This window comes from Alligator mississippiensis, chromosome 1 (assembly GCF_030867095.1).
Source record: "Alligator mississippiensis isolate rAllMis1 chromosome 1, rAllMis1, whole genome shotgun sequence".
Lineage (NCBI taxonomy): Eukaryota > Metazoa > Chordata > Crocodylia > Alligatoridae > Alligator > Alligator mississippiensis.
The window spans coordinates 65538634-65558118 of NC_081824.1; the positions used below are offsets into that span (position 1 = coordinate 65538634).

A 19485-nucleotide genomic window follows, 5' to 3' on the forward strand; every position below is an offset into this window, starting at 1 on the left:
TTTTAAAGATTTAGGCAGCAACTTTAATTCACAGGGTAAAATTCACTTGTCATCTGAAATGGGATACATTTCGAGCAGATGGCATTTGTTATCTTACAAAATATACTATACATCTGCGTGCCAGTCAAATATTACAAGCTTAACGTGTATGGAAAACCTCAACAACATACATTTTATTGCATTTAGGTTACAGCCAGTGAAATATGTCTCCCAATTATATGGATACTACAGTTCCATTCAAAATATTTTAAAAAGTAAATACATGAAAATAAATCCTAGCTGCATTTCTGATAAAAACAAAAACAAAAAACAAAAATACTTTAACTGTTTAAAGTTCTACAAATTGTGTCTTTGGTAGGGGTTAGGGGAAGTTCTTACAGCAAGCACAATATTTTTTGCCATAAGCAAAATATATCAGAATGCTGTTAAATTTCAACAAGTAAAATACACTTTCTATATCAGCTGAGGCTTTCAGACAGCACAACAGGAAGTTAAAAGCAGTGTTAAAACCAGAAAAAACATTGTGATAGGGTTGCTGTGTTCACTGAGATAACTGCCAGTTTCATTACAGATTAGATTAAAGCCATTTTTAATCTAGGTGGTGATTCATTCACAAATAAGGTCAGAAGGCTGTGGAACACGCTTTCAATATCTTCTATTATGTAAGCTACAGCATCACTGTGAGGGTTTAGCAAAACAACTAAACAAGAAAGCTTTTTCCAGTACAGCCAAAACCTAGCAGGGTTCATTCTTCATAAGAAAAATGAAATTGATTGTATCCATTCTAGATGCTGTAACTGGCATTTTCGTCTTTTCCTTACAGGCTGCCATATCATGACACTTTATACCCACTTAAAATGAATTCACTTCATATAAAGTTTATACAAAACAAACAAATATTAGAATTTCATGGAAGCAAACAGTCGCATAAAATAGCTTAAAAATGCTGTCAGAAAGATACACGCTATATAGGTAGCAGCATATCCTACCATTCTGTTGGTGTGAAATGTGGTGCAGAATATAAATTGTGGTATTAAAATATCCTGTTTCTTATTACTGAGAAAATAATATTGGAAACATGATCTGAATGACTATAAATCAACACTTCATTATCTTTCCAAGTGCAGAGACAGCCTAAGGGATTAACTTCTCTATTCATTTCAGCATGAGGTTAAATATTGTTCTTGAATATGTCAGAATAGGAAAACTGAAGTGTTTCACCATTCATTCATTTATCAGAAATGAACAGTTAATGCATCTGTTCTTTAATCCTGAAACATTCCTCCATATTCCAACCCCTCCCCCCCCCCAGGTAAGTTTTTTGACAACATAGAATTTGAAGCCTCTGCAAACTAAAAATATGGCAACAATTCATAATACAACTAATTAATTATAAAAATACTTATTTATGAAAATAAATACCAGAAAACATAGTACAGTATAACCTCATAAATCCAGACATTAACAATCCAGAATTCTTGAAAATCTGGCACTTTTAAAAAATACACTACTGCCAGCCACAGAGGTGGAAGCTAGCACGCAATGGCTACCACCACCATTCACCACCCCGCATCGCTGCTCTGGGACTGGCCGCCACAACCCCCCGCCTCCCAAGACACAGAGGGGGAAGCTTGCATGTGGCAGCTCCTGCCGCCGTCCACCACCCCACTCCATGTACGGCCACTGCTCCAGGATCAGCTGCTGCTATCCCCATCCCCCGCTCCATGACCAGCCACCGCTCCAGTTTCAAAACTCCGGAATTTTCAAATTTCCGGTAGATGCTCGGTCCTGAGCATGCTGGATTTATGAAGTTATACTGTATGCAGTTTGTATTGCATCTTATTAAGAAGTCTGTGAAATATCATTTTTATTTTAAGAGCTGCCATAGAATTCTCACTTTGCTGCTTCTTATGTTCCAGCTTCCCAGGGCTGCTGATATAAAATTTAAGTTCAGTTTGTGATTTATTTGCTAGTGTCAAGAAAGCACAGCTAGAAACAATAATATCATTAGCTCTGTCAGGCAATGGATTTTTCTTTAAAGCACTTGGCAATATCAGGGTCAACTTTATGTATGTATGCATGCACTTTAATATGGTATCAAATACTAACCTAAGGGCAGCAACTGCCAAAATCATGCGTGTCCTTCTCTATAAACAACTGAAATGGGGTCAGCCTTCTGAAATTAGTATTACCATTCAGACATTCGGTTGTGTTTGCATACTAGTGAAAATTTATTTGTTATAGTGTAATGAAAATTGACTTTATGGTACAGGCAGAAGTAAAAACACACGTAAAAAAAAAAATCACAGCTTAACGAACACTGGTTTGCAGTATTTCAAATCAATCTATGAAGTCAGGTAGTACTTTAGGACTCTGGATTTTAGTACTCAGTTTTACGCCAAACCACCGCACAGTGCAAAAAACTTATAACAGTATATCCTGTACAGCAGTCTTCAGAACATTTAGTCTCACAGAGTTATAAGGTGGCAGGAAAATTTGTGTTGAGTACAGTACGTCTTCCATTTAAAAATGCACTGTTGTTAACATGTAATTTCTTAACAGGCTCTCTAATAGAAAAATATCAATCAACACTTTCAGAATTTGACAGTGTTCTACATATAAATGTGCCATGGACAATAGAAATTGGAAGGCTTAGGGAAAATTACATTACAAAGTGTATTATAAAAATAAATTATATAGCAAACACCAAACAAAATCAAGCATATGCCTTATGCTTTGCAAAAGAAGAGTAAAATTCATTTGGCAGCAAAACTGCTGCTCTCTCTCACTATATACTTTGAAAATATTAGCAACGCCATTGCATTTTTTAAAGTCTAAGAAAAAACCCCAAACAAAACAAATATCCAGTGGAAGCAATAGATACTTCCATAAGTAATCAGTAGCATTGGAGCCCCTGGCAGTAATGGTAAAGAGCTTCCAACAGTGATCCATCCAACTCTTGTAGTAAGGAAGTGCACACATACAGAATACATTTGATGTAGTATTTCATCTAGAGTTCATGCGTAACTGATGAATGATGACACTCTCTAAAAGAAAAGACAGGAAAATATTTGATGTTATAAGAAGGTAAATAAGACTAATTTTAATGATTGTTTTTTAAAATAAAAATATTAAAATTAAATTTGGCATGTTATAGTATTTATTTTCAGAACATCTTAGAGACAGTTAAACCTCATAAAATATTGTGAGATAGATAAATGTTTCAGTCAAGGCAAAACAGAGACTACTAGAGCCAAAATTAAAACTCAGATATCTTTGGCTCCCAACTCAGCGCTCAGACCACATCTCTGCTGCTTTGAAAAAAATAATAATATAGTTGAACAAGATAAACCATTATAAAACTGAGGCTCAAATCCTAGTCTGAATCAGGCAGATCAGGAACTTAATCTTGCTGAATGCCCTCTCTAACATACTGTAGCTCTTCTGGGATGTCTGTATGTGGGTATGGTCCTCTCTCACTTAGACAAGAAATTTAGTCCTGGAACAGAAACTTTTCCTGTCAAAACTGTAATGCATCAAGTTTTGATTTAGACACAACATTTTTTCTTGAACCATTTTTTCACTAAAAAAAATGTGTGGCCAGTTTTTATTCAGTTTTTATTTCCCCATTATGCCATAACATTTTATATCTTAATTATTTTAGGGTTGCTGGTTGTAATGTAGTTATTTTACTCATATTTGTTGAACCAGTAAAGTTAAGACAACAATCAGGAATGTGAGAAGGAAAGAGAAACAAGGATACTTCTTAAATAACATTCTTCCACATTTAGTTCTGCCATTAAGTTTATGGCCAACAGAATTATATCCATAATGTGTAAAAAGACTGCAGAACTGTAGTTGAGGATTGTATTGTGCCTAATATACAAGGTCCATTATCCTAATCAGTCTGTCTGCATTGATATTTAATTATAATATTTTACTGTAAATATTAAATAATCATAGTCATTTAATCTGAAGTAGTACATTTTATTATGCACAACATATTTACTAAGAACTTCATCATCAGTGTAGATTTGAGAGTACCTTGAAAATAATTGAAATATTTGTGAAGGTTTGAAATAAAATAACATAGTCAACCATTAATTAGAAATGCATATAATACCCTTTCAGACATCAGTCGGTTGTATATTTCTTAAGGAGTAAGAGTGATTTCCTTCCCTTCCCTAAAAATATATAAGATTTTAAAAAACTATTTTAAAAATATCTGTGTATCTTTGCCACAATTATATTTTTATGAAGCTGTGTCCAAGTTTAATTTTTAAATAATGGTTCTAAAGTGTTTGATTTTTTAGAACTATATAATGGAAAACTGAAAATATATTAAAAATTAGGGATGCCAATTAATCGCAGTTAGTGTACATGATTAATGTGTAATTGGTTCTTGCATTAACTTTTTTAGCACATTGATCGTGCATGTGGTTTTGGAGCCTGTGCCTGGGCTGTGCTCCGCTGCATCCGGGCCACCCAACGGGGCAGTGCAGAGGAGTGCAGGGCAGCCTGGGCGCACACAAACTGGCACACATGAGCAACCACAGCCTGCACGCTGCATGTAGAGCAGCACCATGTGGGTAAGTCTGTGGAGGGGGAGGGGTGGGGGGAAAGGAAAGGGGTGGGGGAGCAGATCAAGGCCCCCATGGTGAGGGAGGGAGTGGGACATAGGCTGGAGTGAATGGGTCCCTGGGGCTGGGACAAGTCATGGCACAGAGCTGCAAGCGGTTCATCCAGGGGCATGGTGGGGCATGGCTGCCCGTCACTGCATGCACCCTCGGGGGAGGCATGGGGGGCACACCCCCCTCCCCCCAGTTTCTGTGCAGAATAGAGGCAAGCTGCCTGTGTGGGCTGGGGCGCTGCACCCTGCTGCCTTTGCCCCAGGACTCACGTGCTAGCTGTGTGTCCCCTGCCTACCCAGCGGCAGGAGGCACATGGCATTGCATGGCACCCAGGGCAAAGGCAACAGGATGCAGAGCCCCAGCTCACAGCAGGCTGCCTGCCTCTGCCCCATGCATGTATCAGGGGGTATGTGTTCCCCATGCCTCCCTCAGGATTGCACACAGCAGCAGGGAGCTGTGTCCCCCAAACCCCTGGACAAACCACCCATGGCTCTTGTCGCATGACCAGTCCCAGGACCCCATTCATCCCAGCCTTTGCCCCACTCCCTCCTTCACCGTGAGGGCCTCGATCAGCCTCCCTGCCCCTTTCCTCTCCCCCCAGCCCTCCCCCTCCACAGACTTATCTGCTGGGTGGTGTCTGTGAGCATATGTTTGTCTGCCCCTCACTCCCAAGCCACAGCCCCCCCAGCCCTGCTGTTGCCCCTCACTCCTGACTCACAGTACCCCGCATCATGCCAGGGGTAGGATCCCCCATCCCCAGGCTCCAAACTCCACACATGTACCCATAGCCCCCCACACGTCATAATTTTCTCCCCCACACCCACAACCAAACAAAGTACCTCCATAATTTTGCATAATTTTGAGGGTTGTTCTGCATAATTTTGAGTTTTTATCTGTGCAATTAAAATTGTGATTAATTGTGACTAATTTTTTAATTCCACAACTAATCACGATCAATTTTTTTAATCGTTTGACAGCCCTAAAAATAGCTGTATAGTTTTCATTTTCCCTTTTTGCCACAAGCAAGCCACTAGATGGCATCTTTTAATTATCTTACTCATATTTACTGAATGAGTAGAGCAAACAATCAGGAATGTGGGAAGGCAAGTGAAACAAGGATAGTTCTCAAATAAAGAACATTCTTCCACATTTATTTTATTATTTACAAAAGCTTTTCAGCCAGACACATTTACCTTCCTTCCAGAATTGAATAAAGAACATAAAACAGTTGTAAACTACAGTAAAAGTTTACCTTCACCACCAGTGCTGTTTTCTAACTTCAAGTTCTTGATGAATGTGCAGCACAGTCAAAACTCTAATTGCTTAGAGTCAAATTCTACTCTTAGGTGAAAACTCTCATAACTTCAGTGGGAGTAACATGAGCTCATTCTAAGAAGCCAGCGGTCTTTAATATTCAGTATTTACATTAGATATAAATGCACAGAATTTGGAGACAAAATCTAAATTTAAAATGACATTTTCCTTGTACAAGCCAAATTAATTACTGAAAAGCAAGATTAGAGTTGGTTTTATAATCAGCTTTCCTACTCTTTATCAAATACAACAGTTATGCAGGAGAAAGTCAGAGATTACAGAGAACATCAAGAAATCAGACCATTTCTCCTTTTATTATTCATTTGTACATTAATCTATCTGACACATATTTAAGTGGATCTAAAAACACAGCAAACCAGGCAAAAATAATCAAAAGATACTGTTTCATTAGTCTGTAATTAAATATACATCTCTTTCAGATTCATAAAACAAAATCTAACCTTGAGCATCTTGACAGTGCATCCAATGCTTTACTGAGTTATTTCAACACTTGAGTCAATGTTTCTAGCTAGAGTTAAAAAATTCTCCATAGAGCTGTGAAACAGGAGCTACGTTACTAAGAGCAGCTAATAGACAGCAGAATTGAAGAAGAAAGGATAGCTTTATTAGTGGAACCATTAAAGACCATTCAGAAAGAGAGAGGATCATTAACATTTGTAGAATAAAGCATTTAGAAGGAATCAAGGATATCATTTGTTAACCTCACTGCTGTCTGAATAAAAGTGTTTTTGCCAGACAGCTGGTTTTAAACTTTGAGTGGACCAGAAATCAGAGGGGTGCAACTGCACAACTACATTCTAGTGGATCCACCCCTGCACATACCTAGAGTATGTGCACAAATATTTAATTTTTTTAAGCTGTATTGTAGAAAGAAACATTTTTCTTTGTGTCAGAAAAAAATATTAGCTATTTAAAACAGATGCCCAAACAGATTAAAATTTTAGTAGAATATATTCTGTCAATGTGATGAAAGGATAACCTGCTTATGGAAAGAGAGAGAGCTTCTGGGGCTATGTGCTATTTATTTATTTAGCGTATGCAGTTTCAGCATATTGTTTCAGCCATCTTAAGGCAATATCATCACCAGTGTAAAGAGCTTGAAGACCACCGGGTAGCATAGTAAATGGACACAAGTCAACAATGTGGGACATGGCTTGACATTTGTTGTCATTGCGAAGGCCCCATTGGTCTAGGTTTGAGGCACAGTGACCCTCTGCAGTTTGAAAATGGTTAAGAAGTACCAAATAGAGGTATGGCCAGTTAAATCCTGGTTAACTGACTGTAGGGTCAGATATGATGTGATGATTGATTGGCGCTATAAATGAGCGACACATTCACTTAAATAAACAAAACTGAATTTACTTTATTTGTAAGAAAAGTAAATGAAGGCATCTGTATGTAAATAGCCAAATTCTAATTTCATTTATGATGGTGTAAATCAGAGTTCACTGTAACTCTGCAATACACTGAAATAACTGAGATTAAATTGGCTCAGAGCAAACAACTGGCATAAAATCTGATCAATTCCAATAATAAAGCACATCAACTGACACTTTAACATTTGAGGTTTAATTTCTTTTTACAATTTACACAAATGGATAGAACCAAATGTGACAAAATAAAAATGTATGTACCAGAAACAGCATAAGGTCAAGTGGCAAGGGTAAAGCTCCACATACCATTGTTACTATTTTAAACATCCTGTCTAAAATAGTTTTTAGTATGAAAATCTGCTTGTGCTTCTATCTTGCGAAGTCCAAGAAAAACACATCCAGATGTACCCGTACATAGTTTTGTTCTCTCAGCTGATAGCTCCCAATTTGAAAGTAGTTAACCTTGATGACATGTTCCAAACATGCAAATAGGAGCAGAAACCAAGCAGTAAGATGGTTTGAAAATGAAGTCAACATTTATAATTACAAATCTGAAAGCTTCATTTGCAAGAGCTCACTCGAGATTAAGGGGATGGGAATTGCTCGCATAGATGGAAGGGAGAAAAACATTCCCTATCACTGCCAGCAAACTACAGGTTTCTAACTGACTCAATGGGATCAGCAACTGATGTATGATAGGAACATATAATTGGTCTGAAAACCATTATTGTGGTTGCCTGTGCCAAAAACCTGGAACACAGTAGAACAGTAGACTACTGTTCTTGAAATTGTGTCCAGAATCACCTAACAATAGTGTTACTTTTGACAGGGTTCTAGAACACGTGTAACATATTCTAGGCAATAATATGGTACTTGGCCCATAACTGGCATGAACTTTCACAGGTCAATATTATTTTATTTTAAAATAATTATAAACTACTGTAAATAGTTTGAGGTTTAAATATTATGATGTGCATTACTGTGCAGAGATATTCATAAGACTCATAAGGTGTTGCTTGTTTTTAATCAAATGGATGGCGTAATAAAATGTAAAGGTAAAGTCTCCCGAGCAATTCAAGCTATTGTTATTTTTATGGACTTCAGGATCTGAAAGAAATCCTTTAGATTAGAACCGGCTTGTAACTGTGGGCCAAGTTCTGCAGTCTGTCTCTCACTTTTATTCAAATTAATCTTTCTGTTAATGACAGACATGCCTCACAGAAGTAAACTGTATTCAATACAAGTATGAATGACAGAATCTGGCCTTATGTAATTTAGTGGAAAATGTGTTAAGGATTTGCAAATGTCTGTAGGGAAATTCAAAGAGGCTACTTTGTCCTTAACACTACATAGAGATGCTATGATGTAAAATAGCTCTGTATTGAGCTCTGTCCCTGATATGGTCATATTTTAAGTCATGCTTCTTGCACTAGAGAACTTACAAAAAACTGTGGTCCAGATCCAAAAACATGACTTTGGTGCCACAATGCTGAACATTGCAATGCCTAGCCTCTGGGCATCCAGCTCCTATACTAGAATCTTGAATTCCTGGTAGATATCTAAATGCGAGGAATGTAGGTGCCTCAAAATAGAATCCATAAAAAATATCACTCTAAGCAGGGAGCTACTGAAACCTAGCCAACAGGGAAATGCCAAGGATAGCAAGTATCTTAAATCTCACATCTCTCTAGGATTTTGGCTTCCAACTCAGCAGTACCTGGGAGGCTGCCTCCACTCAGGATTCAAAGGCTGGGATCTTTGATAGCTGCCTATGCCCTTTCTCTATAAAACAGAGTAGGGGTCACTCTTTTAAAGCTGTCTGAAGAAGGAGATTCCCTCTTTTATCCAATAACCGAATAGTAATAAAGTAGGGGCCATCATTGTACTTTGTTTAGAGCCTGCTCTGTTGGGGCATGGTTTGAGAATGTACACTGAACTGAGTCCTCTGAGGAGACAGGCCACAGCATGGGTCCCAGGTGGCCTAGGTGTGAGCAGGATGCTAAGCTGCTCAGCACACTGAAGGCTGAGATACTTCTGGGAACATGCAGAAACAGAACTTCAGGCAACTAACTTAATGTAAAAAACTGAGGATCCATGAACGTTATGCACCTCCAAGGTCAGCTGGTAACGGATAGGGATAATTAAAGACTGATCCAAAGAAAGTTTGAGTTTCAGTGCTCAAGTCTCTTTTTGGTTCTGGTCTGGAGTGATTAGTCTTAGGCTAAGTACAGATGTTCAAAAAGCCCGAAGCGGAATTGATTTAAGTTACGTGGATTTCTGTAAGCAGCCTAGGTTAGATTAGTAGCAAAATGTATACACCAGGGGTAGGCAACCCCCAGCATGGGTTCCAGGACATGGCACGCAAAAGCATTTTACTTGGCACACGTGCCTTGAGGTGGACATCAGGGACAGGGCTGGTACAGAAAATTGATTTACTTGTCTAACCTAAATAAATTAGATTTGAGTGCACATCAAACCAGGTCTTTCTTAAACTGGGTTCTACTTTAGATTGATCTGTATGCACTGAACTTCTGTACAGTTACAGGTTTAGATCGATTTCTGATCACTTAACTCGGTTTATGTGCAATGTCTGTACCTGGCCTTAATGTTATTAGTTAGTAACTACTAACTTCCTCCAGATTCATATGAAATAGCACTTGAAATCAATATGATACAAAAGACAAGCTTCACTTCTAAAACTCCTTAAACTCTTTTCCAATTTCTCTTCCCTAAGCTAAAAACAGAGAACATCAGGTATGTGGAAAAAAAAATACAATACACTGAGTTCCCCTAAGTATAAATTTTTAGTTAACAATTGATGCAAATATATATAAGGTATTTCTGACAAACTGTTTACCCCACAAAATATTTTTGCCTGAACTCTTCAGATTGATACTTAGATTAATTTACTCTTCACATTAATATCTACATTAATTTACGATAACCTTTGGCTTGCCCCCCGTCTCTTGTCCTTTATCTTTGTTCCCTTTCAAGAAGCCTTGTAATTACAGGGACCCGCCCTCCTCTTGCTAATATTCATGGATTCATAGATGTTAGGGTCGGAAGGGACCTCAATAGATCATCGAGTCCGACCCCCTGCATAAGCAGGAAAGAGTGCTGGGTCTAGATGACCGCAGCTAGATACTCATCTAACCTCCTCTTGAAGACCCCCAGGGTAGGGGAGAGCACCACCTCCCTTGGGAGCCCGTTCCAGACCCTGGCCACTCGAACTGTGAAGAAGTGTTTCCTAATGTCCAATCTAAATCTGCTCTCTGCTAGCTTGTGGCCATTATTTCTTGTAACCCCTGGGGGCGCCTTGGTGAATAACTACTCACCAATACCCTTCTGTGCCCCTGTGATGAACTTATAGGCGGCCACAAGGTCGCCTCTCAACCTTCTCTTGCGGAGGCTGAAGAGGTCCAGGTGCCCTAGTCTCTCCTCGTAGGGCTTGGTCTGCAGGCCCTTAACCATACGAGTGGCCCTTCTCTGGACCCTCTCCAGGTTATCCGCATCCCTCTTGAATTGCGGCACCCAGAATTGCACGCAGTACTCCAACTGCGGTCTGACCAGCGCCCGATAGAGGGGAAGTATCACCTCCTTGGACCTATTCGTCATGCATCTGCTGATGCATGATAAAGTGCCATTGGCTTTTTTGATGGCTTCGTCACACTGCCGACTCATGTTCATCTTGGAGTCCACTAGGACTCCAAGATCCCTTTCCAATTCCGTACCACCCAGCAGGTCATTCCCTAGGCTGTAGGCGTGCTGGACATTTTTCCTCCCTAGGTGCAACACTTTGCATTTCTCCTTGTTGAACTGCATTCTGTTGTTTTCTGCCCACTTGTCCAACCTGTCCAAGTCTGCTTGCAGCTGTTCCCTGCCCTCCAGCGTGTCTACATCTCCCCATAGCTTTGTGTCATCTGCAAACTTGGACAGAGTACATTTCACTCCCTCGTCCAAGTCACTGATGCAGACATTAAAGAGTATCGGTCCAAGGACCGAACCCTGCGGGACCCCACTGCCCACACCCTTCCAGGTCGAAACTGACCCATCCACCACAACTCTCTGGGTGCGACCCTCCAGCCAATTTGCCACCCACTGGACTGTGTAGTCATCCAAGTCACAGCCTCTTAACTTGTTCACCAGTATGGGGTGGGATACCGTATCGAAGGCCTTCCTGAAGTCTAAGTATACGACATCCACCCCTCCTCCTGTGTCCAGGCGTTTCGTAACCTGGTCATAGAAAGAGACTAGATTGGTCAGGCACGATCTGCCTGCCACGAACCCGTGCTGATTTCCCCTCAGCATAATTTGCCCTGCCGGGCTCTCACAAATGTGAGCCTTGATAATTTTTTCAAAGACTTTGCCAAGGATGGAGGTGAGACTGACTGGCCTATAGTTGCCCGGGTCCTCCTTCCTCCCCTTTTTGAAAATGGGGACCACGTTGGCCCTTTTCCAGTCCTCTGGGACTTGGCCCGTGCGCCACAAGCTTTCAAATATTCCCGCCAATGGCTCTGCAATGACGTCGGCCAGTGCCTTCAGCACCCTCAGATGGAGCTCATCCGGGCCTGCTGACTTAAAGGCATCCAGTTCTTCCAAGTGCCTCTGCACCATCTCAGGGTCTACGCATGGAAGTCTGGCGCCTTGCTGCTGCCTCTCTACAACCCCAGTGAGAGACTTGTCGTGCCCCTCACTTAGGAACATTGAGGCAAAGAACTCGTTGAGGAGTTCAGCCTTGTCCCCCCTATCTGTCACCAGCTGTTTCTGCCCATTTAGCAGGGGTCCTATTCCTCCCTGGGCCTTCCTTTTACTCCCTATATATCTAAAAAACAATTTCTTGTTGTCTTTTACTTGGGTTGCCATCGTCAGCTCCATGGTAGCTTTGGCCCGTCTAACTGCCTCCCTACAAGCATGAGCAGAGGAGGTATATTCATCTTTGGTGATCTCTCCCTGTTTCCACTTTTTATGTGCTCCTCTTTTGTCCCTTAGGCTGCCCTGGATTTCTCTGGTCAGCCAGGGAAGCCTCCTGGCCCCTTTCCCTCTTTTGCCTCGCTCGGGGATCGTCTTGCTTTGTGCCCGAAGGATTGATTCCTTAAGGCACAGCCACCCTTCTTGGGCTTCCATTTCTTCAAATCTCCTACTCTGCAGTGTGTCCTTGACTAATCCCCTGAGTTCATTGAAATCAGCTTTCCTAAAGTCTAGCACTTTCACCCTACTAGTTACCTTACCCACTCGACATCTTATGGTGTATTCTATTATTAGGTGATCACTGTCCCCCAGATGGCTACCGATCTGGAGGTCCGCTACCATGTCATCTCCCATTGCCAACAAAGTTCATAGGCTGGATTTTTTCAAGATATTTTTCAATCAACATTCACGAAGTTTCTATCCAGGACATTTCTGGAATATTTTTTGTCAGGTTTCAGTTTTCTGGCCTTTTGTTGAGTTGGGTCTGGACATGGGCGGATCCAGGATTTACTAGAAGAGGGTACAGCACACCACCCCCCAGCATGGGAGGATGGGGTAAGGCTGGAGCAGGGCAGGAGAGACTCTGGGGCTTCCCTGCCCCAGGATTAGCCAAGGAAAGCAGTGGTGGAAAGTTGTTGCAACTGCACTGCTGTACTCGCCTGGACCTGCCCCTTGGTGTAGGGATCAGAATTTTTTTTCTGATTGCCCTGGCACTGATCTCAGCATCTGGTTCCACAGGGTATTTGTCTGTCAGTATTGCTCACCATGGCATTTCTGGTTTACTTTTTTCAAACTCCAAATCTTTTACCTTGCTTTGGCAATTCTGGATCTGCTGTGCTATATTATAGGTATTGGATTTCTCATTCTATAATGCTGACTGTTTCTTCAGATATGCTGTCCTTTCAAACCGTATCCAAATACAGACATATTTAAGCGATTGCCTCAGATGTAGATACAGTTAAGGCAAGAAGAGCTAGTACCTTTTAAAAAGCACTGAAAAGGAAAGTCTAAGCCAACTGTAGGTTACCACTATATCAAGGGATGTTAGCTTGGGGCTCATATATGCAGTGTTTTAAATGACTCGTTTGAACTGAATGGAAGATTTGTTTCTGCATTCATATTAACAATTATCAGGGGTTGCATATTAATAAGTTTTCTTAGAACTTCTGAGAGAAACTAAATCATTTTACAAATCAAAAGAATCAGCAATGAGTCGCTAATAAATTGAGGCACTGGGAATTTATTAGGAATAACTTAACTGGGAGGAACTAATACGCTTCTACCCAGAATCTCCAGCTATACATTGGTTTCTGAGAAACAGCCTCCAAATTCTATCCTACAGTATTAGGAACTAATATTTTTAAAAATATGGATTGGCTTTTCAGATGTTCCATTCCCCACAACTTCAAAATTAATGGAGTTAACTAAAAATCAAGGCCTAGTGAGATTTTTCTTTAGAAGTGGGATCCCAAAAAAAGAACATTAATGATGGTCTTCCATAAACAAAATGTCCTTCTGATGAAGAAGAATAGAAAGGTGGGGCACACTTGGGTCTTTAGTAGGGTCACAACCTAAAATACGGATTAAGAGAGTTTACTGATCCAATTAGCAGGTGACAAAACTGGGAGGGACTGCATACATTTTGGAAGAAAGGAATAAAAGTTGAATCTGGAAAAATTGGAAATTTTGGCTATAGACAACAACATGAAATTGAACACAGACATATGTAAGGTGCTACCCATAAGGAGGAAAAACTAAATAGAAACATGCAGAATGGGGGATAAACTAGATTAGCAGTAGGACTGCTGAGAAGGATCTGGAGTTTATGGTGGACTGCTGATTCAACATGAGTCAGCTACGTGATCCTATCACACAAAAAGGTGATAAAATTCAGGCATAGAGTACCATTTTCCTCAGCACTAGCTAGTCCTCAGCTGGAATACTGTGTCCAGTTTTGGACACTAGATTATAAAACCTATGCAGAGAAGTGGAGAGAATATAGAGGTGACCAATAAAGATGATAATGAGCTTGGAAAGCAAGCTATATGAGGTAAGGTTTAAGGAATTAAGTATGTTTAGTTTGGAGAAAAGGAGAATAAGTGAGGAGAACAAGATACAGTATAACCTCATTAATCTGAATGTCAAAAATCTGGAATTCTTGAAAATCTGGCACTTTTTAAGCTGCCCCTCCACTCCCCCAGACGTGTAGGGGGAAGCTTGCATGTGGCAGCTGCTGCCACCATCCACCACCCTGTTCCACATGCGGCTACTGCTCTGGGACCGGCCACCGCTACCTCCTCCCCACCCCGCTCCACGACTGGCTGCCGCTCGAGTTTCAAAAAAACGGAATTTTCAAATTTCCGGCAGGTGCTCAGTCCCCAGCATTCCAGATTGATGAGGTTATAAGTTTTCAAATATTTGAAATGTTGTCATAAAGAAGATGGAGAAATATTGTTCTTTCTTGCAGAGGGCAGGCCACATCACAATGGATTTAAATTGTGGCAAAAGCAGATTTAAATCATATTTCCAGAAAATTTTCCTAAATGTAAGAACAGGAGGGCAATGAAACAAGCTGCTTGGGGAAGTAGTGAAATCTTCCTTCCTTGCAGGTTGTCAAGAAGAGGCTGGATAAGCATTTGTCTGGAATGATTTGTCATGGATTGCTCCCTTCAGATGAAGCTCTGCCTCAGAACTCCCTAAGAAGAATACTTAGTCAGTCTCCCTCCTTCAGGACCCCTAGAAACCAGCCCTGGCATGGCTTCTCGAGGGGCAAGTCTCTTGCTTGAGACCCTGGCTCCTCTTTGTCCCTGGTTTCCCTGGCATCCATAGCACCCCCACCTCAGAGAGTTCCTTCTTTGATCAGCTCCTGGAATGATTTCTTCTTCAAAGTTAGGGGGTCAGAGAGCTGACATCCCAAACAGCACAGTAGGCTGTTCAGCTACAGAAAAACAGTCTTTATTGTGCCATTGCAGTGCGTTCTGCCTTGCTTAGACTCTACTCTCTCCTCCTTGGGACTATTCCTTTCTCTCTCTGTCGTCCCTGGGATTACACTTTTCTCTCTCCAGCTCTCAGAGCCTTTCTCCTCCAGCACAGTCAGCCACCTTCTCCATAAAACTTATACAAAACTATAGTATTAACCTGGAGACAACGTGCACCCAATACATTTAAATATAAAGTCATCAGGGACTAATCAGGGTGCAATCTGTGCTCTGCTGCGAGGCTCAGACTCTCATCTCGCCCTAGGGTGATAGGCAACTAGATGTCCTACTTACAAAACAGTTTACAGCAACTATTTACATTAGTGTTCTCCAAACTTTTTAGGTCAGAGATCACTTTTGAAATTTAAAATGAATGGAAGACCTACCCCCCCCCCCAACCCAGCAGGTAAGTCTGTGGGGAGGGGTGGAGGGAGGAGAGAGAGCCGTGGGGAGGGCAAGGCAGATCAAGGCCCTAGCCCCACTCCCTCTCTCACCGCTGGAGCCTTGATCTGCCCCCCGCAACAGCAGTGAGGGAGGGGTAGGCCCTGCACAGCTGGGTCGGGGTGGGGGATGATGCTGTGAGCAGCACATACCCCCAGATCTACACATGGGCTGGGCTGGGCTGGGGCTGGGGTGGTGCCAGGCTGTTCCTAGCCAGGCTGCACTCAAGCTGGGTACATGCGGCAGCAATGCTGGGAGCAGGGCCACAGAGTGGGGCCATAGCCCCCCAATCCCTGGTCCCAGTGCTGTCACCGAGCACAAAATGGGCCAGGTCTGGCGGGACAGCCTGATGCAGCCTTCCAGCCCATAGCTCCTTCCCCCGCTCCACCCAGGCTGCCACTGCAAGCTGGGCTTTGCACCCCAAACCCCGCTGTACATGTCCCCCAGGCCTCCAACCCTTCCCTCCCCTACCAACTGACCTGCTGGGCTTGGGAGGGGTGGCACGCGCATGCAAGAATGCGCTCAGCCCCCACAGCCCAGGATCAACTTCAAGAGGCTCCAGGATCCACCAGTCGATCCCAATCGACCAGTTGGTGACAAATGATTTACATCAACACTTGCTCGCCTTGAGCCCTGCAAAGGGTTCCTCACAACAACTTCAGATTGGAACTTTGCCCTCTTGACTTTGTCAATTTACAGTTAGCAACTATTATGTTTGTACAGTAGCTGGACTACATTACCCTTGAGTTTTCTTCTAATCCTATGATTCTTTGCTTCAAAGGCTAAACAATACCTGGAGTGCTCACATTTTTACTGACCTCCCTGACAGATTTTCCTTGGAAGACGCTTTCCCTGTACACCAAGAAAAACAAATCCCCTAACCTAGGGGTCAGGTATCTTTCACTAACAGCAGGCTGAGTTAACATGGTTGAATCCTAAGGCAAATTGGAGATGGTAACTATTAAATATTCCACCACTAGACGAGGCATTCTTGCTCAAAACCTATTAACAGTGGGAATGATTATATCAGTTTTTAGCATGCTTGGTAAGCCAAATAAAATCTTGTCACAGGCCAGATCCAGCTTGTGGGTTTTAGGTTTCCAACTCCTGCCCTAACCTGTTGCTTCATTTAATTGATTCTATATGTCTAATGAACTACATATAGCTCGCAGTAGCCACTAGCTTCACCTGTCCTCCATGTACAGTGTGCTATATTTGTATGCTTCATGCTGTCATCTTCCTTTTTCTCCTCCTCTAGTAAGGCAGCCAGGGTTGCTAGACTCTTACTAGCTCACTTAACTGATTCAATCTTTTTTAGTGCATCCTCTGGCCAAAAGCTTGTACAGGCATGTCACATCTTACGCGGGGGTTATGTTCTAAAGGCAGTGCGTAAAGGCGAAAATCGCGTATAGTGAAATGGCATATTACCATGCCAGTGGTGACTGCCTCTGCCTCCAAAACCTCCCGCCGCCACTGCAAAGCCGCGCTTAGAGCTGTGTGACCGGCGGCAGCGTGGGGTGGTGGTGGGGATGGCTGCGTGCTGCCCAGCCACCACCACGCCAAGCGGCCGGCCACACAGCTCTAAGCATGGCTCCATGGCGGCGGCAGGAGGTTTTGGAGGCAGAGGCAGTCACCTCTGGCAGTGTGGTGATGGCCGGGCCTCCAGGTAAGCGGCAGCGCCGCGTGCAGACTCGAGCCCTGCCCCCCCCACCCGCGTATAGTTGAATTCACACAAGTTAAATGTGCGTATGATGCGACATGCCTGTATATCAAATTACTCAGAGTTTCTTTTGTTACCTTCCTTCTCCAGAAACTGAACTTTAAATGGAAATGTCCACAAGTGTGGTGCATTGAAAAAACACAGCCATAACAACAATTATTATAAAATAAAATCCACACCCATTTCCATGCTGAAGCAATTCCTTAAAACATGCTTAAAATGCAAACATTCCAATTTAACCAGAACAAAATCACAAAGAAAAGAACGATGATTCTCCACAGAGCCATGAACAGGGTCGGTATCTGAGATAGACACATATCAAACTTCAGGGAACACGCTGGAATTTAGGGTCAATTATGAATAAAGCCTCTTTTTTCCCACACTATATCTCAGCTGAGTTCTTGAACATTTTTCATCACTAACTATATGTTAAGGATTATGTTAAAATAGGAAAACCTTTTGGCAGCTGGTGTCTGACTACAGCACAGTTCCCCATTATGGACCTAATCCAAAACCCAGTAAATTCAATGTAATGACTTCCATAGAATTCAATACAGTTTTAGCCAGGCCCCAACTCTGGCTATAATAAATCAGTCAATTAGATGAGAAGCTGTGGTCTGTCAAACAGCAATGGGCCACAGACATGACTGGTCCCATGGAGTTGGCTCTTCCTCTTTTTCTTTTCTAGCCACTAGGCCTTATTTAAAAAGAACAGCAAATGCCATATTTTCTTGCATAAAACACATATGGCTTTCCTCCAGGCCAGCTGGGGAAAATTGGTATGTGCATTACACATGAGAAATACGGATCCCAAGGCTTCCAAACATTTGTCAGTGAGGGAGTGGTGACAGCTTTCATTTCCATGACTCCCTGAGCCATAGTAATGAATGCTGCTACCACTCCCCACTGCCAAATTTCTGGACCCCTGAGGAACTCCCTGGTTGGATGACATGGGCCCATGCACAAGATCAGGTCAGCACACAGGGTCACTCGATGAGCCCCAGATCTAACAGACTAGACTGCACTGATGGAGAGGGGGGCAGGGCCAGCATGCGGCACTGGACCTGGCACATGGACCTAGCCATAGCAGGCTGGATCAGGCCAGCATGTATCGTTGGACTCAGTGTTCCAGGCTGGGTGTGTGTTTTGTTCTTGGATTAGGCACACGCTGGATCATGGGTGGGCTATGTATGAGAAAATATGGTTTACTGCTTTCCTATCATGACTTCCCTAAGCAAGCAGTTGCTTTAGTTGCCTGAAGAATGTTATGTGATCATGAATGGCAATGAAAGTGGTCCATGCAATAGTGAATTGGCAGAAGGCAGTGCCACAAGATAATCTATTAAAAAGTGACCTGAACTACAAATAAGTTAAAGAACCCCTGAACTAGATAAATATCTAAATGAGATTGCTCAAGCTAACTTAACTGGCTGAAATATATTACTAGCATACAACCAGTGCAAAACTACTATTCTAACCCGGTATGGAAACAAGAGGATGTTGTTAAATTAAATAGTCAAGACACACATTTATTAGTTTGTTATTAGTGACAGCTTCAGGATGTAATTAGTATACGCAAACACTAGCAAGTAACAGACAGGGGGCCGATTTTCATGGTAGCAGTAAAACCTGCACAACATACCCCCTTAGTCACTGCCCTCAGCCCTTCCCCCCGCCCAGGGAGGTAGAGCTGTTGGCTGAAGATTTCTTCAGTTCTATTTTCATTGACTGAGTCTCGGCACGAGGCTCGAATTTTGTCACATTTCCTGCTCCTGGGGCTGCCACTATTGGCTTTCCTGCTTTCATACCTTTTGACACAGGAATGCGGGTGGGTGTAGGTCTCTGTGATGACCCATCCTGTCCTGTCTGCAGAAAGAGAGGAGAAAAATAAAATAGTTTTAAGGATGACGTTTTTCTTTAATATACGCTAATTCTACATTATGATTCATTATCTTTTATGTATTAATTTCTTTAAATTTTTAAAGTACACCTAGAAGGCACCTATCCAGCGCTCTGAACACCCATTTCAGGCAATAAAA

General features: G+C 42.1%; 1 protein-coding gene across 4 annotated transcripts in view; it reads right to left on the minus strand.

The window, feature by feature from the left end:
- The window catches only part of FILIP1 (filamin A interacting protein 1), a 224845-nt gene continuing 205360 nt past the window's right edge, over positions 1–19485 (minus strand). For 2 of the 4 annotated variants that reach the window (XM_059731268.1, XM_019496820.2), the window contains exon 3: positions 18331–19312. In XM_059731268.1, the coding sequence (XP_059587251.1) occupies positions 19106–19312 (207 nt within the window). In that variant the 3' untranslated portion in view covers positions 18331–19105. Of the gene's footprint in view, positions 3048–18329; positions 19313–19485 lie in introns of those variants that run through there. The other 2 variants (XM_059731266.1, XM_006262253.4) reach the window with 2 other exon arrangements.